The sequence below is a fragment of the Prunus avium genome, chromosome 4 (genome assembly GCF_965620075.1).
Source record: "Prunus avium chromosome 4, drPruAviu1.hap1.1, whole genome shotgun sequence".
Taxonomy (NCBI): Eukaryota; Viridiplantae; Streptophyta; class Magnoliopsida; order Rosales; family Rosaceae; genus Prunus; species Prunus avium.
The window spans coordinates 33,926,477-33,952,822 of record NC_142287.1 but is presented as its reverse complement, the minus strand read 5'-3'; the positions used below and the strand labels follow the sequence as shown (position 1 = coordinate 33,952,822).

Sequence of the window (26,346 nt, the reverse complement as noted above, 5' to 3'; positions counted from 1 at the left end):
ATTTTCTAAAAAAGCCCGGCCTGATATTTTCTCTCTCCTCTTTAAAGCCCGGTTCTACCCGGCCCAAGCCCATTAAATTTGGGCCGGGCTTGACGAGCCCTAGTTAAGTTGTTATCGAAGTCTCTATTAAATTGACTGATGTTGATCAAGAATCTTGAAATTAGAGTTGATGCAGCCAAAAGCTTGACTTGGAAAAGTCTTTGATGAATTTCAGAGATCCACACACCCATACATAACATATCTTTAACTCTCCTTATATATATATACCCAAAAAAGAAGTTAAGTTGTTATCGAAGTTTCTATTAAATTGACTGATGTTGATCAAGAATCTTGAAATTAGAGTAGATGCAGCCAAAAGCTTGACTTGGAAAAGTCTTTGATGAATTTCAGAGATCCACACACCCATACAAAACATATCTTTAACTGTCCTTATATATATATACCCAAAAAAGAAGTTAAGTTGTTATCGAAGTCTCTATTAAATTGACTGATGTTGATCAAGAATCTTGAATTTAGAGTAGATGCAGCCAAAAGCTTGACTTCGAAAAGTCTTTGATGATCATCTGTGTATGGGCGGAGCTAGAATTTTAAGATTAGGGGGGCTAAAGATAAAAAACACAAGTATATCAAATACATATAAGTGTTCAAAACACATGTTAGAACTAAATGTTTCAAAATTAGTCATGCCTAGTTATTTTTAAAGGGACCATTAATTTAAATTACAAGTTTCTATTAGTAAGTTGTATATATTACATTATATAATATAGGAGGGAAGTCAAAAAATTGGAGGCCCGGCCAGATTAAGCCCATGAAAGCCTGGCCCGGCCCGCCCACAAAAGCCCGGCCCGTTAGGCCCGCATACATATATAATTATGTATAAATAAGGGTTTAGGATTATGATTACATCACTTGAATGACAAATCCCCCTCTTTCATTTTTTTGTGTGTGTGTTACTTGTTTGAAAAATTGTGTTTCTATTGAATTCTACTCATTCCTAATTTATAATTGGATGATACATTAATTTGTGTCATTTATTAATACAACAATTATATATATATATATATACAGAAATTCTCTTATGCGGATATCCGGACGTTATTATCGTGCGGACGCAGTGTATTTTGTACTACCCCTCTCTGTTTTCCTGCCTGTTTACAATAGGATCCGCACGATAATAACGTGCGGACATCCGGATAAGAGAATAACTGTATATATATATATATATATATATATATATATATATATATATATATATATAAATAAATAAATAAAATAAGGCGAACAACATATCATATCACCAAATATAATCATACTTTTCTTTAACACATCACCAAACATTTGCATATTTATTCATACCATCCTTATATATATATATATATTCCAATAGTAACCAAAATCAATGATCTATATTAAATCCATGCTACTTTAACGGTAAAAATAAAAAAAATAAAAAAAATCCAACGGCTGAAATTTAAATCCAATGGTCAAAATAATATTTTAAATTAATCTAAATCAAATCCAACCCCAAAACTCACTCAAAACTCTATAAATACCCACCCATTTCTCAAATAATCCACCAAAAATTATATTTGTGGAATTTCAATTTTTTAAGGTTAAAATCTTCAAAAAATTAAATTATTAAGTTATTTAAAAAAGATTAAATGAAGAAACGTTACCCATTTAAAAAAATTAGACTTAAACCATTATTAAATAATTTAATAAAGTTACGACTTAAATTTGAGTATAAAGAGTTTGGTGGAAAAACTATTTGAGTCCGGGGCAAACCCAAATAGTTACTTTTTGAAGAGGGAAAATTTGGGTTTAGCCCCAAATGGGTTGGAGAATGCCTAATGGGATGCATTATGCGAGGGCAATCTCACTGAAGGGTCAGGTACTCCTTGCCTATAAATAGGTAATGGTTTGTGTGCATTGTACAAGCCTGAGTAAAAAAGAAGAGCGAGGATCATATGAAGAGAAAGAAAGAGAAATTCCGAGAGAGTTTTCTTACCATTGTAGTGCATCAAGGATAAATGGCAAGAGGAGTTAATTGTATTGCTCCAAAAACCATCATGAACCTTATTATGCTCATTTCGGTTCTCTGCTTATGTACCAAATCAGTCGAAGTTGAAGCACGAGCTTTGCGTCTGCCTACTGCAGAAGGTAACTCACTCAAGCCTCACTTCAATCAAGTTTTAGCGGCAGTATGCCACTGTTTTGATTTTTTTATACTAAAAAATTGTAATTTTGGACTGAAGGAATCAAACCAAACCACAATTAGTTTCGTTGGTTTGTTTTGACCTTTGAATTTGATGCCATCTCTCTCTCTCTCTCTCTCTCTCTCTCTCTCCCTCACTAAGAATTTCTTCATATTCAAAGGTTGTTTTCTCAACTATTGTTCAATTTACAACATGAAACTCTCTTTATAACGTGTTCAATTATTCCGAATAAAGGAACTAAGGAATAAGTAAAAGAATGAATATGCATGAGATCAGCTACTACCATTCAATCAATCTAGTTTCTTTTTAGGTATTGGATTGTATCTTTTAATGTGAAATTCATACAAGTTTTATTCTTATATGTTAGTAAATGCAACAGAATTAAGGAATAATTCAAATATTCAGATTTTAGAATAGGCTTTTTTATCACAAAAACGTCCCTGAGGTTCACGAAACTATCAAATTGTGTCAAATTGTGTCCTTCTTGTTTTTTTTGTCATTCGTGGTCCTCAAAGTTAATAGGCTAAATTATTGAAATGCCCCTTGTAACTCAATTTCAGTCTCAGTTTCCCTTCTGAAGCTCTAAGTGTCTCACTTTCCCCCCTGAAACTCCATATATTATCTCACTTTGCCTATATTCCATCCAGCCCTAATAGAAGTCGAAAATTGGGGAAACAGTGATGGGGACGTTGTTGAGTGAGACTCTGGGGTCGTAGGCCAAAGTGGTGACGGAGAGAGAGTGGTCAGAGAGTAAAGTTGAGATCTTGGCATCGAAAGGCAGGGACTTCAGGGATAGGAGAGAGAAATAAAAGGGGATGATGTGGAATTGTAGGAGGTTCAGCGGTGGCTGACCGGAGTGAGAGAAGGTGGCGTCGGTGGGGCGAAGATGGTGAGAGAAGGAGACTGGGAGAGGAGGGGGGTTTGAGAGGCGGGGTCGAGGGTCAGAGCTATGGAGGTGTAGCCGAAATCTGAGAGGATTTCGGCGGCGTTGACGAGGGTTTGGGTAGGGAGGGCGGAGGAGAGAGATAGCGAACTGAGAGGACGATGAGAGAGAGGACTTGGGCTGCCGCCATTGTTGGAATTTGTTCTTCGTTTCTTGGAGTTTGGAGAGGGGTTTGGTTTTGCAAATGAGTCTCGGTGTAGTTGCAGATTCAAAGAGTATCTGAATTTGTAAGGGAAGGTTGTTTTTGGCGGGTTAAGATTTGACGACTTAGGGCTGGATGGAATATAGGCAAAGTGAGACAATATATGGAGTTTCAGGGGGGAAACTGAGACTGAAATTGAGTTACAGGGGGCATTTCAATAATTTAGCCAAGTTAATATGTGTGCTCACAAATAGTCCTTCTGTCAAAAACTTTGGTTTGTTGATGTGGCATATATGTGGAGCTCATATATCCAATAATATAGTGCCTTAAAATACAATATATATTTGTTAAAAATAATTTAAATTTTAAAATACAACTTTTCCTTTGGTTTTTTCATTTTTTATTTTTATGAATTTTAAATTTTAAATTATTTAAAATATATATATATTGTATTTTAAATACACGTGGCACTATATTATTGGTTATGTGTACTCCATATATATGCCACATCAGCAAACTAATGGAGTTTTTGATAGAACTTGATAGCAAGGACTATTTGTGAGCACGCATATTAATGTTGGGGACCAATGACACACAAAAACAAACAAGGGGTAATATGATAATTTTGTAAACATCAGAGACATTTTGTGATATAAAGCCTTTTAGAATAATCAAAGGGTCTATATCGTCAAGTTTCACTACCAAAAAAAGATTCGAAAAACTTTTCATGGGGCCCAACAAAAAAAATCCTCAAAATAGAATGAAAAACTTGTCATAGTCAAAGAAAGCAAAACACCTCCCTCGACAAGAATGTAATCGAATCGGCCAACCAGGTTCGAAGTCGTAGGCATAACAACAAAAACACCCATCAAAAGTCATTGGCCCATAAGGCTGAGAGGGACCCTTCATTAACGACTGAGACTGAGATTGAGATTGAGCCAAGAAGCCAAGAAAGAATAAGGATGATACAGATATCAGGGAATTGATATGGCAAGATTTCATTTTGATGTTTCAAAAGCCACCATGGACCTTGTCATTTTGGTAGCCATGTTGGTCCTCTGCTTCTGCATATCCACAGTCAAATTTGAAGCACAATCTCTTCTTCTTCTTCTGAATGCACTAAAGCCTCAGTTTTTGTTTTTGTTTTGAAAAAAATGAAGCCTGGGGTATTTTTTTGAGTTGTGTTGAACAGCAGAGAACAGAGTGCTCAATGCAAAAGTTGGTCTTTTTGATTGAGAATTGGTAGAAGATTTTAGCCTTTCTAGTGTTACTGTGTTAGAGCACTCCCAGTACAATGTTTGTCAGTATAAACAAAAATTAGAACCCACATAATTTTACATGTTGGTTAGATTAGATATAAACTCACAAAAAAGATTTAAAAAAAGAAAGAACTTGTTTTCATCCTAAATTTATATTGATTCGAAAGCATAAAGGTTACAAATTTTTAATCGAAAACGAAACGAAAGAAGCTAAAGAGTTGGACCTGAATTTTCTTTCATCATTACAACTGGAAATGGATATGAAATTCAATGATTGAGAGAGAGACAGAGCATGATCTGTATCTTCTAGAGAAGTTTACTAGGTTAGAATGGTGGGTGGCAGAAGGCCCAAGCCCAATCACAATCAGTATTTTTGCATCAACATTAATTTGGGCCAATATCAGGCTCAATCACTCTACTTTTCTTTAAAAAATGAAAAATAAACTCGGCTGATGCATAAAAAACACAGAAAATGGAAAAATAAAAAGATTCATGATTTGATTTGTGTGCGCAGTGGAAGCACTAAAAGAAATAGCAACACAAGTGGGAAAAAAAGATTGGAACTTCAGCATAGATCCATGCAGCAATGACACAAATTGGGCTACTCCAGAATCTGATGACTGGCCTTTATACAGCAACACTTCCATATGCAACTGCTCCTACCCTGATGGTTTCTGCCATGTTGTCAGCATGTACGTCAACTGAAAGCTTTTATTTGTACTCATTTCTGTTTGTTTATTTCTTGGTTTAATTATCTTATGTAGCATTTCAATTCATTTTTCATTATTTTTCTACGGAGAAGATTCAGAATGAACTCTTTATGTTCTTATGATCTCTGACATTTTTGTGATACAGTTTTCTTGAAGAGCAAGATCTTGCTGGTGTAGTTCCACCATCTGCTGCAAAGTTACCCTACCTAACAAGAGTGTAAGGGAAACCTTTCTCAGTTAATAATCTGCAAAGCTTAATAATAGTATAATTTTATTTTAATTTTATCTTTTTTACAGTGATTTCACCAGGAACTACCTCAGTGGTACTATACCGCGTGAATGGGCTTCTACAAAGTTGGAACATCTGTAATATGACTTCTGACCTTCAAGTTCAAGGTTAGCCAATTCTAATTGCTTTTATTAATTTTACTAAGAAAATGAGGAAACTGCATGCAGGTCCGTGAATGTGAACAACTTATCAGGACCAATCCCTGGCTACTTGGGGAACATTAAAACTCTAATCTATCTGTATGCTCTGCCTCTATCTCTCTTGACCACCCTTTTTTATTTGTCAAATCAACTTTAAGTTTCATTTCGGTTAGCCTGCTGTGACGAAGAATTTAATTTCAGGGACTTGGGGACTAACCTGTTTTCTGGAACTCTTCCTCCTGAGCTTGGGAATTTGGTTAACTTGGAGACTTTGTAAGCTCCCTTTTTCTTTTGCATCCACAGTTTCTTTTTAATATTAATGGTAAAGCAAGTTGCAGTGTATAAGTTATTAAGACTGGCCTTGGTATCTGCAGCATTCTCAGTGAAAACAATCTCACAGGAGAATTGCCAGTGGCTTTCACTAATCTGACTAAATTAACAGAATTGTAAGTGTTTGTACCCTTAACATTGTTTTTCATGTTTGGAAATCTTCAGCTTTATGTTTTTCAATCTTTCCCTTCATGCAGTAGGATTAGCAGTAACAACTTCACGGGAAAAATACCTGATTATTTGGAAAATTTTAAACAACTTGAGGAATTGTAAGTACCTTTTCCTATAACATATTCTAACAACTCTTCTTGTGTAATCTTGATTGATTTTGAATTTTGTTGTTGACAGAGAGATCCAAGCTAGTGGTCTCAGTGGGCCCATTCCGCCTAGCATTTCTGTCTTGAGTAATTTAACAGTACTGTGAGTTCTGCATTGCATTAACACTAAAGAACCTTAATCCTGATTTGAAAATTTTATGATAACTTCATACCACAGTGACTTGTTTTTCTTACAATGATTCATGGTGAAATTCAATGCAGAAGGTTCAGTGACTTAAATGGAGGGGGTTCAAAATTTCCAAACTTGAGTAATATGACGGGCATGACAGACTTGTACGTCTTGAAACTGTTCTACATTTTCATGTTGTAATGTAAGACTCTTAGCTGAGTTAGGCTAATAATACGAAGTTATGTTGCAGAATGCTGAGGAGCTGCAATTTATATGGACCTATCCCTGCTTATATATCAGCAATGGAAAATTTGGAAACATTGTAACACTGTTATTCTTTGTTTTACATCTTGTTCAAATGCACAGCGCAAGTTGATTAATGATAGTTTTTTTCGTTCATTTAAGCTTCCAAGTAATGGAACTTTGGGATCTTATGAGTTATGACTATCTTTTTAGTTGATTTCTTGCAGAGATCTCAGCTTCAACAAATTGGAAGGAAATATTAATATTCCTGACTATGTCAATCTGACAAACCTGCAGTACTTGTAAGAAATGTGAATTTCATGAAGGTCACTAGCAGACATCATAATGCATGGCGGGGCGGCCTCCCCTGCCTATATGATATTTACATATATTAAATTACAACTCTATATTATATTTACATATATTTTACATAATGTCATTATGCATTTGATAGGTGTCTAACAAGCAACTGGCTCACCGGGTCTGCTCCATACGGGATCAACAGCTACGATGTTCCCTAGTATGTTTTCCATCCTATACAGATTTTCTTGAGTTTTATTTTCTTATTGAAGCCTGAGGAAATATATACTTTTAAGTTAGCGTAACGTTTACGCAGAGAATATAGTTAGAAATATGGGAACTTCTACTTTGGTTAGAGGTCCTAGGCAGTCACATACAATCTATCTTAACTGTTTGAAACATTTAAAATTTTAAATGATCCTTTAACCATATTTACAATTTTTATTGATACTCCAAAATGCAACTTTTCTGGTGGAGCTGTTCTGACTTACAATTTTATTGTATTGTATGCAGCATTGCAGATATTTCTTACAATAATTTTTCTGAGAGCTCTGAGACAACTACTTGCGGAAACTTCCTGTAGGAACATATTTCTAGTCAGTGATTATTTAGCACACTTTGGTGTCTTCATTCACCTATAATAATGCATTTTTCTTTGAAATATTTATCAGAAACCTGTTTAAAAGCTTTTCTGCACAAAGAAACACGTAAGCTTCTAAACTTTTAATCTTCATTGGTGAAGCCATTTTTGCCCTTTCCATATATTCTGGACTTTAAATTTGCATCAGCTGATTGTGTACCACACTAATGTAGAGAGTGCTTGAAGAACTTTCCATGTACAGAAGGTAACAATACAATACAAAGTTCTTGTAATTATTTAATATTTTAAAGTTCTTGTAAAAGAATTAGTTCAGAATTTAAAGTTCAAGTGACAATCACAGAAACTGGTTCACAATCAATACAATACGTTCTAATTTGTTTTTTATGTAGTCAAATATTTGACTTCATCTGATTAGAATTTTTATGATGTCATTTCTCTGCTGCTTGCTACTGAATAGATCAGTACTCGTTGCTTATAAATTGTGGTGGAAAACAAACCAAAATTAAAGGAGTCACCTTTGAAGATGATCAAGAACCAGGAGGTCCAGCAAAATTCGTTCCTCCGAGAACTACCTGGGTTACCAGTAGCACTGGACGTTTCTGGGATTCTTACTCCTCTAATACAGACTACATTACAAAGAATGTATCCATACTTAGAATGAACAACTCTGAGTTGTACACAAGGGCACGCATCTCTCCTCTTTCTCTCACGTATTATGCACGCTGCTTTCGAAACGGCAATTACACCGTGAAACTTCACTTTTCGGAGATAACGATCCGAGGCAATAGATCTTTTCGTAGTGTTGGAAGACGGATATTTGATATTTATATTCAGGTAGTCAAGCATACTGTTTGTACACTATATGCAACAAAATATGATTTCTGATTGAAAAGTTTGTTACAGGAGAAACTGGTGTGGAAGGATTTTGAAATTAAAAAGGAAGCACACGGCGTTGATAAAGAACTCATTAAGGAAAGTAAAGCAGTTGAGGTTAAGGATAAAACTTTAGAGATCCGATTTCATTGGTCTGGGAAAGGGACAACAGCTTCTCCAGAGGAAGGAACATATGGTCCTCTTATATCTGCTATCTCTATAGAGCCTGGTATATTCTGAATTGGAAACATTAACTCTCTCTCATGGACGCAATCTTAAGTTTGTTTAAAAAATTTATTATATCCCACTTGTTTGTACTCGTTCCACACGGGAAATGTACCAAAAATACAAGTATGTTAATTGCAATAGATTGGAAAATATATAGTACATCAAGTACAGTATACTAATGGAAGAAGTACCTTAAATAACAAGAAACTGTGCAATTTATCTTTTTCTTTTCGATCTTTCTATCTCAATTTGGTCTTTACAACATCCTACAAGATACTGCTATGAATTGATATACCGGACTTATGACGGCATCTCATAGAACTGAAACTTGTATTCTCTGTTGCTGATCTTTTCTTTTCACTTTTTTATTTGCTAGAGTTCAAGAAAAGCAAGGTACCTATTGTAGTGGGAGCTTCAGTTGGAGCTTCGGTCTTGTTCCTCATTTTCTTGATTTTCAGCGTTCTTTGGTGGAAAGGCTGTCTGGATAGCAAGATATCTAGGGAAAAAGGTGCCACTAAGTTACTGTGAAAATTTCAAGTAGTACTTTGGTCTCAGTCTTTCTAATGCCATTTAGCTAGAAAACACATACCCAGATACTAAGTTCAACGACATTACCAATATATTCTAACCTTGTTTTGTGGATAGAGCTGAGAGGACTGGATCTGCAAACTGGTTTTTTCACCTTCAAGCAAATTAAAGCCGCCACTAATAACTTTGATCTATAAACAAAATCGGGGAAGGCGGTTTTGGATCTGTCTACAAGGTACCATATAACTAGTTCCTTACTTATAGGCCTATACTTATCATGCTTGAAAACTACTAAACTGTATTTATTTCAGGGTATATTATTGGATGGTACTATAATTGCAGTTAAGCAACTATCATCCAAATCAAAGCAAGGAAATCGAGAATTTGTAAATGAAATAGGCATGATTTCTGGTTTACAACATCCAAATCTTGTTAGATTGTATGGATGCTGTATTGAATCAAACCAGTTACTGTTGGTATATGAATACATGGAAAACAACAGCCTTGCACGTGCTTTGTTCGGTAAGCTTATTAAGTCCAGTGACAAAAAACTGAAATGGTGTATTAAGAAAAACAAAAATGAGATCATTGATTGGGAATCCATGTTTGTTGCAGTTCCGGAGGAAAGTCCTTTAAAATTGGACTGGCCTACAAGGCAGAAAATATGCATAGGCATAGCAAGAGGTCTAATTTTTTTTGCATGAGGAATCAGCACTGAAGATCGTACATAGAGACATTAAAACTACAAATATATTACTAGACCGAGACCTTAACTCAAAGATCTCGGACTTCGGGTTGGCCAAGCTTGACGAAGAGGAGAACACCCACATTAGCACTAGAGTTGCTGGAACTGTGTAAGCTATACTGTTTTTTTTCTCTGAACTGCATTTCAGAGCCTAGTTTTGTTTATGAACTTTTCTCCACCCAGCTAAGGAAAACAATCATTTTTTGCGTGCAGAGGATATATGGCGCCAGAATATGCACAATGGGGTTATTTGACCGACAAAGCAGACGTCTACAGCTTTGGTGTTGTTACATTGGAAATTGTTGCTGGAAAGAGCAACATGAAATATCGACCAAATGAGAACTTTTTATGCCTTGTGGATTGGGTAAGATGGATCTTCATTCAAATTCCTTCCAACTTGGTCATCCTTCTTTCCTTCTATGAGTTGCTTTTCCATTTTCAAATCTCTTTTCTCTGCTAAATTTCAGGCTCTTGTTTTACAACAAAAAGGGGAATTATTGGAGCTGGTGGATCCCAGATTGGGGTCCGATGTGAGTGAGGAAGAGGCCATTAGGATGATTAAAGTTGCTCTCTTATGCATCAATGCAGCACCAGCGCTTAGGCCTACCATGTCTGCAGTAGTGAGTGTGCTTGAAGGGCGTACGGCTGTTCATGAATTGGTCACGGATCCAAGTACTTACAGTGATGGACTGAGGCTAACAGCCTTGACAAACCAGTTTGATCACAATTCATCACAGAATCAAAGTCAAACTCAGAGCCTTATTCTTTCATCATCAGATGCACCATGGATTGGTTCTTCTGCTACTACTACATCTTCTGATCTCTATAAAATCAATCCCAGTACTAGTTCTTGCTAATGTACTCTAGGCTAACCTTTAATGATGAGATTCTCTGCAGTTTCATCAATAGCTGAAGAAAGAGCTGTAGATTTCTCTAGGCTAGCCTTTAATGATTGCTGGGTAGCTTTGAGTTTCTCAAAACTTTCAACATCAACCATTGCCAAAAGAACTATCTATCTATCTATCTTTCTTTCTCAGAATCCCCAACAATTAACTGAAATAACTTGTGTCACCTTTTATAGTGCACTAAGATTTTAGAAGAGTGCAGTACAAAATTCTGTCATGGTTTCTTCTAAACTACTCAAACTTACCAAATCAAATTAAGAGAATAACCATATTCAAAGCAACCCTCAGTTGCAAGATAAACACTACAATACATAAATACCAAATTATATACATACATAAACAGCCAGACTATCTCCTAGCTTCTATGGAATTCTGAAAATTGGTAGTTTTGTACACAAAAACTCATCTCCAAAGAAAGATTTAGGGCGCTGTCCTAAAATTGTTTGCCCATAATTAACTTTTCAAAAGTCCTCCAAATTTTGTTAGAACATCATTAATATAACTTCTAGTATGGTGAAGGTTATGAAAAGTTTATTTGTTGATCTTTTTTTTTTTTTTGGGGTTTCCAGAAGTAACTGTTTCTTTTGCGTATATAAATATCAAGGACAAACAAACAAATGGTTAGTAAGTATGGCTGCATAATCAAATAGTCACAAATACAAATCAAAATATAAGATACAAAATTAATTACTCTGTTTTTTGTTTTTTCTGAATCATCAAAATTAATTACTCTTTTTTTTCTTGCACCCTAACCCTAAACCCAACCTCATTTTCAATCTGTTAGATCAAAGCACAGAAAAACATTGTTTGAAAGAGAGAGATGGACCTGGAGTCCTGGAGCTTGGCAGTGGACTTCTTTTCGACGCCGAGAACGATGGTGTCGGTGCCAAGTACGCCGACGGCGGCGTTACCCTTGCGCACAGCTTTTAGATGGAGATCAATTTTTGAATCAAAAGAGAAGAAGGCGAGGAAACAGGTGAACAATGGAAGCGGATGGAAAGAAGAAGGCAACGAAGAAGGTGAATGATGGAAACGAAAACTGAAGGCTTGGGCAGATGGTTCTGCAAAAACGTCGAACAAAAATTTCGAGTGACTAAAATATTAGAATCAGGGAGAATTGAAATAGATGTACATCACTTGTGTAAACCACAAAAATTAATGCAAGGCAAATGCTTTAAAATCAAACACATTGGCTCAAAGGAATGAAACCAAATTGCATTCTAAAAGACGTTTGAGAAAAATCATATTTTAAAAGAAGAGTTGATAAATTTTCTTTAAAATTGAATCATAATTGAAAACAATTATGAGAAAGGAAACTTTGCCCAAATTCAATTCAATCAACTACCACTTAATATAGAGAAATTGAGTGAAGAAATAAGCTGTGAACGATGAAATATTATGTATGTAATGTGTACGTTAATGAGATGAATGAATTGAAAAGAAAAGAGCATAAACTCTGATGTGGAAGTAGGAGAGGCAATTTTGGAACTGCCATGGGCTTTTTTCTTCTTCAAACCGATAATTGGTAAATTGTTAGAATCTGACACATTTTCTTATCTGGTTTTATGTTTATCATCGGCAAGACAAACACTTTCATAAGAGATTTCTATACCATTTGAAATGGCAAAACTATGAGCTTCTTGCATCAGCTGATTTCGTTTGCTATCTCTAGTCCTTTTACGCATTATGCACAGAAATTTTAAACCCCAGGCAACAGATTGATAACTGGAAAGGAGAAAAAACATGCATTTATAAAATTTGACATTATCAATCACATTTAAACTGTAATTAAGCAAAGCAAATGCACCGTGATATTGACAGAACCACAGAAATGAGAATTTTCAATTGTCATAATATTTGACAATCAATAAGCTACAGCCACCATGCATGCAGTCTTTAAAAAAATGGATGAAACACTCACCTGTAGTCAAAGAAGCTATCAAGCATTTCCAAAAACAGCCACACAAAAGCAGGATCACAACAGCTATCTAAAATACAAAGATAGAAAAACAAAATTAGGTTAATAAATATAATTTTGATTTTGCTTGTGAGATAAGACAGTCTCAATTAATTAATTAATCTGTTTCAATACTGATCTTGGTATTGAAGAATATCAATAATATAGACCCCAACAGAAACTATACTTTTTGTTACATTTCCTTTTCTTACACAAACAAATGAAAACACGAAAATATGATTATACGAAGTGAAGACTGGTTTCTTTTCAAATTCCTTGAGAGGAGAATCACATGTTAATTGGTTGAAAAGTAACCAACACCATAAAGAGAAAAATAAATACACACATCACAACTCATTTCAAAATCCATATGCATGCAAAACAGTGTAGACCAATGCCAAATGTTCTGTAAAAAACAAATTCCATAAAACCAAACATCGACCAAACCCTATATAATAAATTAAGCCAATGTGATGAATTTGTTTCTAGAAATTAGTTCAACGGCCCATAATTGTGACTTGCAACCAACCATTTGCAGAGGAGCAATTTGAAATAAAATCAAGCAACAACCAAAAGAGCGAAAAATAAAAACATTCTAGATTCTAAAACAGAGCTTTGAACAACCTGGTGATTCCTAATTAGAGCATTAGTGCCACATGTGCTACATCTTTGATAGTGTTTTGATGTGTAGCCAACCTTAAAAAAAAAATCTCATCCTCATTGTTAAAAATTGATGATCTTTTCCCACTTTAAAGTTATTTCCACTATGAATTGAAAACAAAAAAAACATTTATTAAGAAAAAGTTCTTTCACTAACTGCATTGCAATGGAGATGCTATACTGTCTATTTAAAAACTATTAGATGCTGCATTTGAAATAAAGAGTATACGATTATTGATTATAATGTCATGCTTTTTAATAATGTGTTCTTAAATTTGAATAACTTTGATGCATAATAATCAAGCACCGTGTAGCTGATTTACATGGGTTCTTACTAAAAAGTTAATGTATATATTATGTAACCTGCAGGGGATGCTTTGATATCAAACTTGCATACCAAAAATTCATCATTAAGAAAGTAAGAACAGTACATATGCCTAAATGATCAACACAAATGGGAAATTGATGCCATTGGCTGAAGCAAAATGGAAAACAATTAATTTCTGCCAATTAATTTCAACCAAGAAACTCCCCTCTTGCTTAACAGAACCCAAAGCAGGAACCTAACAGCTCTATCCAAACCAGCAAAATAAGCTGACACTTTGAGAGCACTGCATAGTTTACAATAAGTTTTCTTTTTGGTCATTGGTGGGAATTTTACTATTCATTGTATTTAGCTATTTTTGGTTGATAAATATTTTGATGCCATTTAGTGAAGAATTTAGAACATATGCTATATGTAGATGCACCCAAATATGAAACTGGTGGAAGATTTTGAGTAACTGTTTACAACTCAACAACATTTTTCTTGGCACTGATGCATTCAATATCGATCTATTATAATTTTATTACATCTATAGCCTAATCAAGCAAAATGGACGCACACCAACAGTATTGTAGCTATAGAAATAAGAATTTTCAAAACAAACATATGAAAACGAATTAAATACAATTTCTATAGCCTAATCAAGCAAACCATAGCAATAACATCACAATGATAGGAATAACAATTTTCAAAGACGCAATATCCAAAAACCAATTAGCCACAGTTGATATGCATGACTTCTTCAAAAGACGAATACAAAACTGACCTGTTGTCTAGCAGCAATGGGAAGAGCTACCAAACAGTCTAAAAAACAGTTACACAACACCTATAAAAAAAAACACAAAAACCGAAAATTCAGTTTCTTCTTCTCATAAGGCATATAATCCTTTTTTTGCCTTTGAAAATTGTTGAACTCTATTTTTGTATGGTTGCCATCTTTCTTTAGGACTTGAAGAAGAAATAAGAGGCACACACTTATCCCAACCAATTGTCAATTGACAACATTAGCTAATTCCTATGCTCAATTCACAAAACTTAAAACAATTAATTGGAAATTTCAGCCTAGAAACTCACCTTCTGCTTAACATAGCCGAAAACACCAATCAAACTGCTCTATCCAAAGCAACAAAAGACCACCTGCAAAATATCAAAAGAAAACATGGTTTTTTTAAAAAAAAAAAGAGAAAAAATGGAAGAAAAAATGGAGAAGAAATTAGCTTGTGTATGTTAATGCACGATCTTTTCATAAAACCAAAACTTTAGCCTGAGCAAAATTTGCAAGGCAAGAAATCATTCAAGACTACCCAAATTAATGTGTTTTGGGCAAAGAAAAATACTGTAAAAGCACGGGAAAATGGCGGTTTAAATGATCCTAGATGCGTATAAAACAAAGAATATAAGATCAAAAGTTACTGGTCTAAACAATCAAAAGTTACCTATGCAAAAGTCACCCTAAACAATCAAGATTTTTTAAATATTTTTCAATTCCATTTTTCTGTTTTTCCTTTTTTTCCCTTTAAACGGATATCAAAATTTCATACTCTAATTCAACAATTGAGTCATCTCAAAGTCTCTTCTAACAATCTAAAGATCAAGCTCCAATTTGTACTAAACATATATGTCTGAAAATCAACCCAAAACATCAATCAAATGAAACCAAAGGCAGCTACATCTCATTTTTCATGTTAAAAAAGCTCCCTAAAAAAAACAAAAAATTTCAAAAAACTTCAACACACGAAAAGGCATTAATATATAATCAAAAGCAACATCATGTTGTTATCACTCTTATCAACAACCCCTCCACATACATCATATCTTCCATAAACTAAAAGGAAAAAGTCAAAAATATTAATATGTCATCAAAGATTTGAAAATTCTATCTCATAACCCTGCACCACCAAAAACGCAGGTCAGTGCTACAGTCAAAGAATAAAAACTAAAATTAATAGAGAAAATTGAACCTGATTTGAAGCTTACCAATATGTTGTGATATATAAATACCTCAGCTCTTATATAGCCTTAGGGATTACCCAAGAACCTGAAATCAAATTAACCAAATAAATGAGCCCCAATTCGTACAAAGGACAAAAAATCTCCCAGCCAACAAACAAATTCTTCAGAAACACTTAGATTCAAAATGCCATCTTTGTACCAAAATCTCCAGTTTTTAGCGTTTCACTTTCACTCTGTCATCAAATCCAGACCCAAAAACAGATTGTATGTGCAAGGAAGAATAAAAGGCGAGTTGGGTCTCTAAGATTACCAAGATTGTTGCGCCAATTGATGCCCGTCGTCGTGTCTAACCTCAAGATATTGCCTCAGCCGCTGGATCGGGTTATCGAAGAAATTTGCAGTGGAGATGGCAGTGGTGGGTGTTTGGGAATTTGGAAGGGTTTTGAAGGAGGAGGAGGCTTTGATGGGTTCGGAAGGAAAAGAAACATAAAGTTGCTCTTAGGGAAATGGAAGTCGAAGCCTCCGGATGAACATCGAAGAAGCAACCCGGCTCTCCCATCCTTGCCCCCGAAACTCTCCAACCAGTCAGTTGAAATCGAACCAGACGCCTCTCAACAACGAACAGCCGCTAGTTACATCCGAAGGAAAGAGAGGGCAAAACGGGGAAAACAGAAAACAATCAGCCAAGGGCAAAACTGTAATTTTACTGTGGAAAGGGAAAAAAGAGCTGGCTGAACAGTTTAAAATAAAGGCATTTTCGTGAATTCACTGTGCTTAAGAACAGTATTTAGTTGGATTGCCGTTTAGTATATACTAGTAAAAGAGCCCGTGTGATGCTGCGAGTTTTGAAATTACGTAGACAAAATAAGATTATTTATATATACAATGAGATTTAACTTATAGCATTATGCTTAACTAAGTTAGTATAAGTGGCAAAAAAGGAAGTAATAACATATTTAATAGGCTACTTGTTATGTTAAAATAGTCGACATGTTTGTATATACATTGAGATGCTAATAGTGGGAAGCGGCTATTACAATAACAAAATTTGGATAGTTTTGAACAGCATGTTGTTTAATTGGTTGGGCTTTGTTTTGCAATTTCTTCCTGACTTTTCTTTTCTTTGATGGAGGTCTTCACTCTGTTATAAAAAAAAGTGGGAAAATAACAAGTGTTAATGTTGATGAATGGGGAAAATTGAGTTAGGACAATAATCATAAATATTTAATTATGTATAAATAGGAATAATATAATTTAACAATTTAATAAGAAAGTTATAAATGTTTTAATATGTATTTTAATGAGATGAGTGAATTGTAAAAGAGAGAATACAAACTTTAATGTTGGAGTAAGAGAACTAATGAGCAAGTTGTAGATGGGTTTTCAATTGAAGTAACACAAAGTAAACATATTTTAAATTCTGTATTCATCTAAAGAAAAAGTTGAAAAGAGGTAAAATAATTATAGTTGGATATATTGAAGAAAAATTGAAGAAAAGGATGTAAATATAATTTGTAGTTTTTAATTCTTTTATGTGTTAGGCACATATGACTAAAATGCCTTCTGCCCTTATTTCAAGTTAAAATTACTTAAAAGGTTTGACATTTCTGTCGAAAAACGGGCAGTCTCCCCCGAAAAACGGATATTTCCTAAAAAAATTCACTTGTAAATATAACAATTTAATAGTATTCTCAAACGTTCAGCATACAAAAATTTCATTTATACGTAATTTAATAGTGGTTTAAATGGTTTTTAGACCTATATAATAAGTAGAGAGAATCTTATAAGAAGAGGAGAAAAAGCAAGAAAGATTCATAATGCAACCATAATCAACATTGGCAATATCACAATGCAACCATAATCAAGTAATTAATCAAATTAATTAAAATGTTAGCAAAATTGTAGATCGATAGGCATTGACATGAGTATTGTTCTATATCAGATTTTCCAATTAACACAAATATTAGAGTTCTAGAAAGCTTGAATCTAGCTTAGCATAACCAAGTTCAAAAATAGTTTTATAAAGTATTAGGCTGCCGGATTTCTCCTACTCAAAGAGGGATCTCAATAAAATTAGAACTCACAAACTAAGAACAGATTGAGGTTGGTTACATTCATATTTTCTAAGCATAGATATGTTATTTATTTTAATATAAAAAAAAAAAACTAACCCAGTAGAACTATATAAAGGATCCTTTTGTAACCAAATGAAGACACATTGGGAATATATATAAAGGATCCTTTATTGTAAAACTCTTTCAAGGCTAGCTAGCCACTATATATATGAATATTTATACCTGCATTCTTGGGTAAAAACCTCCTATTAACAGAAAGATCAAATTAATATGATCAAACTCAAACACTTTGCTAAAGCGAAACAGCAATTAAGCAACATTAAGAAAAAAAAAGGATCCATAAATAGCAACATCATTATTCGGTAAGGAAAAATATGATAAAAATCCAGAGATTCTGTTTGTGATAATGGTATAAAAGCACATGATTTACGATAAATAGAAAGTCCAACACAAATCAGTGGCCAGTGTAGAAACTGAAGCAAAATTTGGAAGAAAGACAAATATTCTATGTATGTGTATTCCTTGAAATGTTAAATTTTTTTACTCCACTCTGCTTGTGAATTCCTGTTCAATCTCGAAAACTATTAAATGTCTGTAGGCTGGTGTGAGGGACAACTTCGTATAATACTGAAGTTTTGAAATGACGTCACCATCAAAGAAAATAAAGGAAACATTGTATATGAAGGGGACGGAGGAGTTGAAGGTGGCGCTGCAGAGTATTTCTTAAATGGTGATTATTTTTGGGGATTTAGTAGCACTGGAGACTTCATGGATGACAATGATTTCCAAAATACACGTTACTCTGTATCTCTGGCATCTTCAAATCTCTCTGATTTATACACGACAGCACGCATATCCCCAATTTCAATTTGCGGAGGTTCTGTAGTAGCAAGTGTGTTGTAGTTTGTAGTCTTCGGAAACGCATATGCAGATTAGCTGTGTCCATATTTTGTTCAATTTTCGTTCCATGTTTGTCTCGGCAAACAACAACAATAACAATATCAATATTATACAATTAAAGATTCAATTTAATTCGTTGTGGACAGAAATGTAGAGCTGTCGGTGCATTAACTGCACGAACTCTACGAATTAATTATACGTAATATTGTCGGGTCTTTATACAATTGTTCAGATACGGACTAATTCCTTGTGATCGGGTATTTATTATTTCAGTTTGTGGTTGTGAAAGTAGATGGGATATTGAATGTTGGTGTTGACATCGGACAAGCTTTTAACACAAGCAGGTTTTGAAGTCGAGCCCTGAATAGAAGTTGAGGCCCTACAAACCAACACAACTAGAAACGTCTTTGTGTCAACAATTTGCTCACTCTGTATATATATATATATACAGTCCCGATCTCTTGGACCACAGGAGTCCAAGAAATTGTGGTCACCCACCGTTGGATATTTATCCAATGGTTCAAAAAAGTTTCTTAAAAGGAGTGTAAGAGTGAGTGAACCGTTGAATTTGCATCCAACGGTGAGTGACCACAAATCTCTTGGACCCCTGTAGTCCAAGAGATCGGGACTGTATATATATATATATATATATATATATATATATATATATCATTTGTTATACATATAGAGTGCTGCTATTTCCACCCACCTGTCCTATTTTCTCACCCATTTTATCTTCTCACCTACTATGTAAATTTGAAAAAATAAAATCATACTTTTCCACCCACCATTATTCCTAAAATACCCTTTAATTATTAATTCAACCAAACACCATCAACTCCAAGTTAAAAACATAAAAATTTTAACCCAAAAAAAAAGGAAACATTGTATATGAAGGGGACGGAGGAGTTGCAGGTGGCGCTGCAGAGTATTTCTTAAATGTTGATTATTTTTGGGGATTTAGTAGCACTGGAGACTTCATGGATGACAATGATTTCCAAAATACACGTTACTCTGTATCTCTGGCATCTTCAAATCTCTCTGATTTATACACGACAGCACGCATATCCCCAATTTCAATCACCTATTTCCATTATTGCTTAGAAAATGGTGACTATACTGTAAGTCTTCACTTTGCGGAGATACAGTTTACAAATGACCAAACTTATACGAGTCTTGGCAGACGCGTATTTGATATCTATGTTCAGGTAATTAGTCACTTTGTTAAAAATGTATATTATGAAGTTGCAAATAGGTGTAATGTGAAGTGCTTTGTCTCAGGAAGAAGTATTGCGAAAGGATTTCAATATTGAAGATGAGGCAAAGATGGCTGAAAAGCCTGTAATACTAGAACATAATGTCAGTGTAACAAATAATATCTTAGAGATCGGATTCTATTTTGCTGGTAAAGGGACAACAAGAATCCCTGACAGAGGAGGAGTCTATATATGGTCCCCTTGTCTCAGCTATTTCTGTGAAATCTGGTGAGTTATTTGGATACGATCTTCTTCTTTACCTTATTGTAAAGTACTCGTAATAAGGTATGCTTGGGATACAGCTTGGATCACAATTTTTTCTGTTTTCAACCCTGGCCATACTTAGTTTTAATCCTATGAATGGAATGGATTTAATGTATGTAAAAAATGACTTTGCTTTTAATCCTGATATGAAGGGTTTCTAATAAAGGCTCAAATGCACACTTCCCAACCTCTTTTACAGTTTTGTTTATCCAATTTGGAAAATTTATGTTGACTTCAGCCTTTGAATACAACGTGTTCCTGGACAAGAGTTTCTTGTCCTTTTTTCCTTTTATGTTATTCCAGTTAGTTAATTGATTTGTTCTTTTGAGCAGATTCCAAAGATTGCTCAAATGGTGAAAGCAAGGGAACTGCTCACATTGTTGCTGGAGCTGTAGTAGGAGCATTTGGCCTAGTGTTTGTTATATTAGGAATCCTTTGGTGGAAAGGATACATGCCAGGCAAAAGGGGGAGAAAGAAAGGTGCTTCATCATATCGAAATGTGTCATTCTCAGATTCATTGGTTCCTACTGATAGTTTTCACAAGTATATGAAATGAAGGAAAAAAAATTAACAATTGCACTCTTTGATTGCTCAAGCAATGTTGAATAACACTCGTACTCTTCTGATGCCTCCTTGCACAGATAGAGAAGGACTTGATGGACAGACAGGGACTTTTACCTTAAAACAATTAAAAGCCGCCACTAATGACTTCGATTCTGTTAACAAAATTGGAGAAGGTGGTTTTGGTCCTGTGTACAAGGTACTTTAGCTATCTGTACGTTGAATCTTTTCCATGTTTTTTTTATAAAGATTTCCCTGTTTTACGTTTACATACATACTTCTGAACGTGGGTTGGGATGCAGGGTCAATTGCCTGATGGTACAGTGATAGCCGTTAAAGCAGCTTTCATCTAAGTCAAGGCAGGGAAATCGTGAATTCTTAAATGAGATGGGCATGATTTCTTGTTTCCAGCACCCAAATCTTGTGAAGCTTCATGGATGTTGTATTGATGGAGGTCAGCTGTTGCTGGTCTATGAGTACATGGAAAACAATAACCTTGCACGAGCATTGTTTGGTGAGTATGATGTCAATTACTCAACTGTATAAGTGCGGAAACCAATTAAGATGTAACTGATCATGATCTAAAGTGTATAATTTTGAGTTGGTTTTTATCTTTTTCTTTATTTATATCCTTGGATGGGTTATACTGATTTCTAGGTTTCTTCTTGCATACTCCCTGAGTACTACTTGTGTTCCGTTTTGTTTTCGAATTTCTTTCACACAATTTATTTATAGTTGAAAAGAAAGTCTGAGCGAGCAGTATTTTCTTTGACAAACTTTTGTAGGTCGAGAAAATCATCTTAAACTGGACTGGCCAACAAGGCGTAATATTTGTATTGGGATAGCAAGAGGACTAGCTTTTCTCCATGAAGAATCTGTACTTAAAATTGTTCACCGAGACATCAAAGCTACTAATGTGCTGCTTGATCGGGACTTGAACCCTAAAATATCCGACTTTGGATTAGCAAAGCTTGATGAAGAGGAGAAGACGCACATGAGCACCCGAGTAGCTGGGACCATGTCAGTTTCCACTTTCCATGTCCTTGTGTTACACTGGCTTGTTGATATACTTGCAACTAAATTGGTTACTTTTTTACTGGTTGAATAACAAGATTTTGGGATCTTGATTTGCAGAGGATACATGGCACCAGAATATGCATTATGGGGTCACCTGACGTACAAAGCAGATGTTTACAGTTTTGGAGTAGTGGCCTTGGAAATTATTAGTGGGAAGAACAACAATAATTATATCCCAAGTGATGACTGGGTTTGCCTTTTAGATTGGGTACTCTTACCATTCCCTCTTGCTCTTTGATCCATTTTTACATCCATCTTGTCACATCTGGTTGTTCTCATTGTTACTAATTCAGTGAGAAACTACAATAAACATTTGCAGGCTTGTCATTTGCAACATACCGGAAACTTGTTGGAGCTAGTTGATGAGAAGTTAGGGTCCGAGGTCGACCAAAAAGAAGCAGAGATCGTGGTTAAAGTGGCTCTGATTTGTACAAATGCTTCTGCATCACTTAGGCCTAGCATGTCCGAGGTGGTGAGCATGCTTGAAGGACAAATCCCTGTTCCTGACGTGATCCCAGAACCAAGTACTTATAGAGAAGATTTGAGGTTCAAGGCCATGAGAGACCTCCACCGGCAGAGGCAAGATCATAGTTTAAGTATCAGTGGAACACAGCATTCAACTACAGTCCACACATTCGAGTCTAACTCTACGTCCGGCCTTGAATTCTCTGAAATCAATCCGGACTCAACACCCTCTTGACAGTTGTGGACATTCTGGTTCTATAGTAGCAAGTGTGTTGTGGTTTGTAGTCTTCGGAAACGCATATGCAGATTAGCTGTGTCCATATTTTCTTTTCTGTACATATTTTGTTCAAGTTTCTATTAGCTTTATTCGTTCCATGTTTGTCTCTGCAAACAACAATAATAATAATATCAATATTATTCAATTGAAGATTCAATTTAATTAGTTCACTCGTTTTCCTCACAAAAGACTGAATAATTTCTGCTGTAAATTTCTACAAATTAATAGAAACGTTGAAACTGTAACTGCAATATTTTGCAATTTTATTTCAGCCGCAATATATTAAAAACGTTGCGTCGGGAAATGTAGAGCTCTTTTTGTGGATAGAAATGTAGAGCTATCGGTGCATTAACTGCACCAACCTTATGAATTATACGTAATATTGTCGGGTCTTTATACAATTGACCACTCATTATTTTCCTGGTGATTTTCAAAAGATAAGGTTTTTTTTTTTGACGAATTCAAATGATAAGGTTTATCATGCAGAACCGGAGCATTCAACTTTTTTGTAATGTGAATAGCTATCTCTGATTAATAATGCAATTATATAGCTAGTTGCTAGTTGACTTGTGCCATCAAAAGTCCTATTGATTAATAAGTCTATTCTATAAGGGGTCCCTTCATTAATAGGAACTGACCTGAGGATGAGACATTGAATATTCTAGTCAAGGGTGATGTGGATACAGCAAGTGAGGTTGAAGCCTTTTACATCAAGCATTAATACCAATATCGACTTTAAACTCTTAGGTCCTGTTTGGTGGGTTGGCTCGGACTGGTTAGGATAAGCTTTGAAGTATTGAATTGGGTTGCCTTGGACTGGTTGTTTGGTTAAAGATAGGAGCTTGAGAAAAATTGCATTTTTATGTTTTGTCTATCTTAAGTGCATGTGTGGGAATGCAATTCTGCACTGTGGATCCTCAATGGCTTGGAAGTAGACAAATAAAATGCAATAGTGTTGGCTCCATTGAAGAGAAGCAAAGTAACGACACTCAAAATGTTTACTTACAAATGTATCTTCATATTGAGGTCAGGAGAACTCCAATTAAGAGGCCCCTGAAAATAATCAAGCATACACTACCATTTATGTTGGCTCTTCCATGAGGTTACTCAAGCTTAATAATTAGGAATAGTTTCTTTTTTTGGCGACTGCTAAATGATTAAGAATAAATTTTAATTAAAAGAAATTAAAGGGGTGTATTCAATTAGGATTTTAATAGATTGTTTTGAAGCTTAAACGTTCAGTGATATTCAATTACGTTTTTTAAGTAATGAATTAAAGTCCAGTAGTATTCAATTAGGAATCTTAAGTAGTGAATTAAAATATGGTGGTATTCAATTACTTACCAATTTTGAGGTATTTCATTAAATGTTGAATTGTATGAGACTTTTGAGTGGGTGATACAAATACCAAACCTCATAAAAAATGTTTACTGAAATTACCTGTAGGATGACTAAAAATGCCTAGAGGGGGGGATTTTACGTGGTAAAACCCCACTTCTGGGGAAAATCCACAGGATTCCTCAGTCCAAAATAAATCCACTATAGAACGATGATTACAAGAAGTACTCACACACTTATCCCAGACACATTCTAGGTAATGTTTACCGACTTCTTCGTAACTCAACTTCTGTCATGAGATGATCTTTCAACACTCCTTCTGTTGAACACAATACTGGTCACGATTGCTTCAAGCTCTCCGGAGGAAAACCGCCACCACGGTCTTGGTGCTCTCAATCGTATGAGTCACAGAACATGCAAATGAATGCAATATGAATGATGAAAATATTTGATAAATCACCATGTAAACTTGGAATACTTGATGAATTATCACAACTATATGCACATAAGCTTTTCTAGAGAAATTTAATGATCAATTAAAACATGTAAAAGCTGTACAAACAAGGAGATGCACGCCTTTGCTTTGTATGTTATCTTGCAAGAGAAAATTCATAAAGTCAAGAGATCAATATCTTTCCTAATTAGATTTGATTCTATAAAAGTCCTATTCCATATCGTCAACTTATTCACTCTTCAAGATTAACTTCCAATCCCATCCATTGTTATACAAGGAAACCATATATATCAATGAAACCAATTTGGGTATTAAAAGAAACATGCTCTCCAATTCAAATAGGGAAAAAAGATATTTTTACTTAAACCAAAATAAGGTTTAACTAGGAAAATAATCTGAAGAGATAAAATTTAATCCCATTAAAAATAGGACTAATATAAAAGCACTTGAGTGAAAATAACTCCAACTAGGAATATTATAATTAATGCATGATTATGTCATGATTTACCTGAAATCAAGTTCCTCATATTGATTAAGTCATACTTCGAAAATACAAGATTGAATGTGTTGCGCCAAAACTTTCAGTAAAAGATATTCACACCCTAATTCCTGACCTATGCTAGAGTCTAGAAAATATCAATACAATTTTCATACTAACATTTACCCTTATACGTTTCTCATGATTGTTCGTTTATTATATATGTTGCTTTCTGGATGGAATCTCTTCTTGCTTTCTAATATATGTTTTTTGCTTTGCATAGTTGTTTTGACTGATTTGCTGAACTATAAGCCACACATGCATATGCCTCTTGATAGCAACACATGCATATGCCACTCACTCAAAAGCAACCAACCACATCCACACTTTAGTTTTTAAATCCTACCAAAACAAGATTGCCCTCGAACCAAACAGGTGAAAGTAAATGGGTGTATTAAGGCCATCTCCAACTCATGAGGCCAAATCTAAAATATCCCAAATTTTACCCCATTTCCTTTCCCAACCCAAGAAAATCAAGGGGCTAAAATTTTGAAAAACCCAAACTTGGGGCCAAATACCAGTCCAGCTATTGCCTGGACTGTAATTTTTTCTGATGGAGCCCACGCAGTCCATGTGCAACTGCAGACTTTGTAGTGCCACATGTCATGAGCTCATGATGTTGCCGTTGGTTTTAACATCCAATAGTAACCGAAATCAACGATCTATATTAAATTCATGCTACTTTAAAGGTAAAAAAAAAAAAAAAAAAAATCAACGGCTGAAATTTAAATCCAATGGTCAAAATAATATTTTAATTAATCTAAATCAAATCGAACCTCAAAACTCACTCAAAACTCTATAAATATCCCCCCATTTCTCAAATAATCCACCAAAAATTATATTTGTGGAATTTCAATTTTTTTAGGTTAAATTGTTCAAAAAATTAAATTATGTTATTTAAAAAGATTAAATGAAGAAACGTTATCCATTTTAAAAAAAAATTATACTTAAACCATTCTTAAACAATTTAATAAAGTTACGGACTTAAAATTTGAGTCTGAAGGGTTGGGGGGAAAAACGGTTTGAGTTCGGGCAAAACCCAAATAGTTGCTTTTTAGAGGGGGAAAATTTGGGTTTAGCCTCAAATGGGTTGGAGAAGGCCTAATGGGATGCATTATGCCAGGGCAATCTCACTGAAGGGTCGGGTACTCCTTGCCTATAAATAGGTAATGGTTTGTGTGCATTGTACAAGCCTAAGTAAGAAAGAAGAGTGAGGATCAGATAAAGAGAAAGAAAGAGAAATTCCGAGAGAGTTTTCTTACCATTGTGGTGCATCAAGGATAAATGGCAAGAGGAGTTATTATTTTTATTATTTTTATTATTATTTTTTTTTTACACTTAGTATTA

At 34.7% G+C, this 26,346-nt stretch overlaps 1 protein-coding gene and 2 pseudogenes across 8 annotated transcripts; 2 read left to right on the top strand and 1 right to left on the bottom strand.

Moving 5' to 3' along the window:
- Positions 1–1,792: 1,792 nt before the first annotated feature.
- Positions 1,793–10,464, top strand: LOC110746631 (putative leucine-rich repeat receptor-like serine/threonine-protein kinase At3g14840; annotated as a pseudogene). Its single transcript, XR_015835073.1, has 23 exons — positions 1,793–2,160; positions 5,075–5,252; positions 5,416–5,487; positions 5,568–5,636; positions 5,727–5,798; positions 5,901–5,972; positions 6,074–6,145; positions 6,227–6,298; positions 6,378–6,449; positions 6,569–6,640; positions 6,727–6,798; positions 6,947–7,021; positions 7,174–7,239; positions 7,533–7,598; positions 7,691–7,726; positions 7,833–7,864; positions 8,078–8,454; positions 8,524–8,722; positions 9,098–9,229; positions 9,367–9,484; positions 9,561–9,771; positions 9,865–10,103; positions 10,208–10,464. The product of XR_015835073.1 is annotated as a putative leucine-rich repeat receptor-like serine/threonine-protein kinase At3g14840 (transcript).
- On the bottom strand, positions 9,203–16,408 carry LOC148295286 (uncharacterized). 6 transcript variants are annotated; one of them, XM_088251525.1, is made up of 7 exons: positions 16,105–16,406; positions 15,819–15,879; positions 14,916–14,978; positions 14,608–14,667; positions 12,821–12,887; positions 12,512–12,624; positions 11,518–11,960 (listed from the first exon to the last, which is right to left on the bottom strand). In XM_088251525.1, the coding sequence occupies exons 5-7, from the start codon at positions 12,844–12,846 to the stop codon at positions 11,680–11,682; spliced, it is 420 nt and encodes a 139-aa protein (XP_088107651.1). In that variant the 5' UTR covers positions 12,847–12,887; positions 14,608–14,667; positions 14,916–14,978; positions 15,819–15,879; positions 16,105–16,406; the 3' UTR covers positions 11,518–11,679. The 6 variants fall into 6 exon arrangements, 3 of the variants coding, with proteins under 3 accessions (XP_088107651.1, XP_088107652.1, XP_088107653.1); XR_015835078.1 differs by lacking the exons at positions 11,518–11,960; positions 12,512–12,624 and adding an exon at positions 9,203–9,217; XR_015835077.1 differs by lacking the exon at positions 12,512–12,624 and having other exon boundaries at positions 16,105–16,400.
- Positions 16,409–19,646: 3,238 nt separating this feature from the next.
- On the top strand, positions 19,647–21,352 carry LOC148295285 (putative LRR receptor-like serine/threonine-protein kinase RFK1; annotated as a pseudogene). The gene is made up of 5 exons (XR_015835076.1): positions 19,647–19,977; positions 20,051–20,253; positions 20,622–20,768; positions 20,931–21,049; positions 21,153–21,352. The product of XR_015835076.1 is annotated as a putative LRR receptor-like serine/threonine-protein kinase RFK1 (transcript).
- Positions 21,353–26,346: the final 4,994 nt, after the last annotated feature.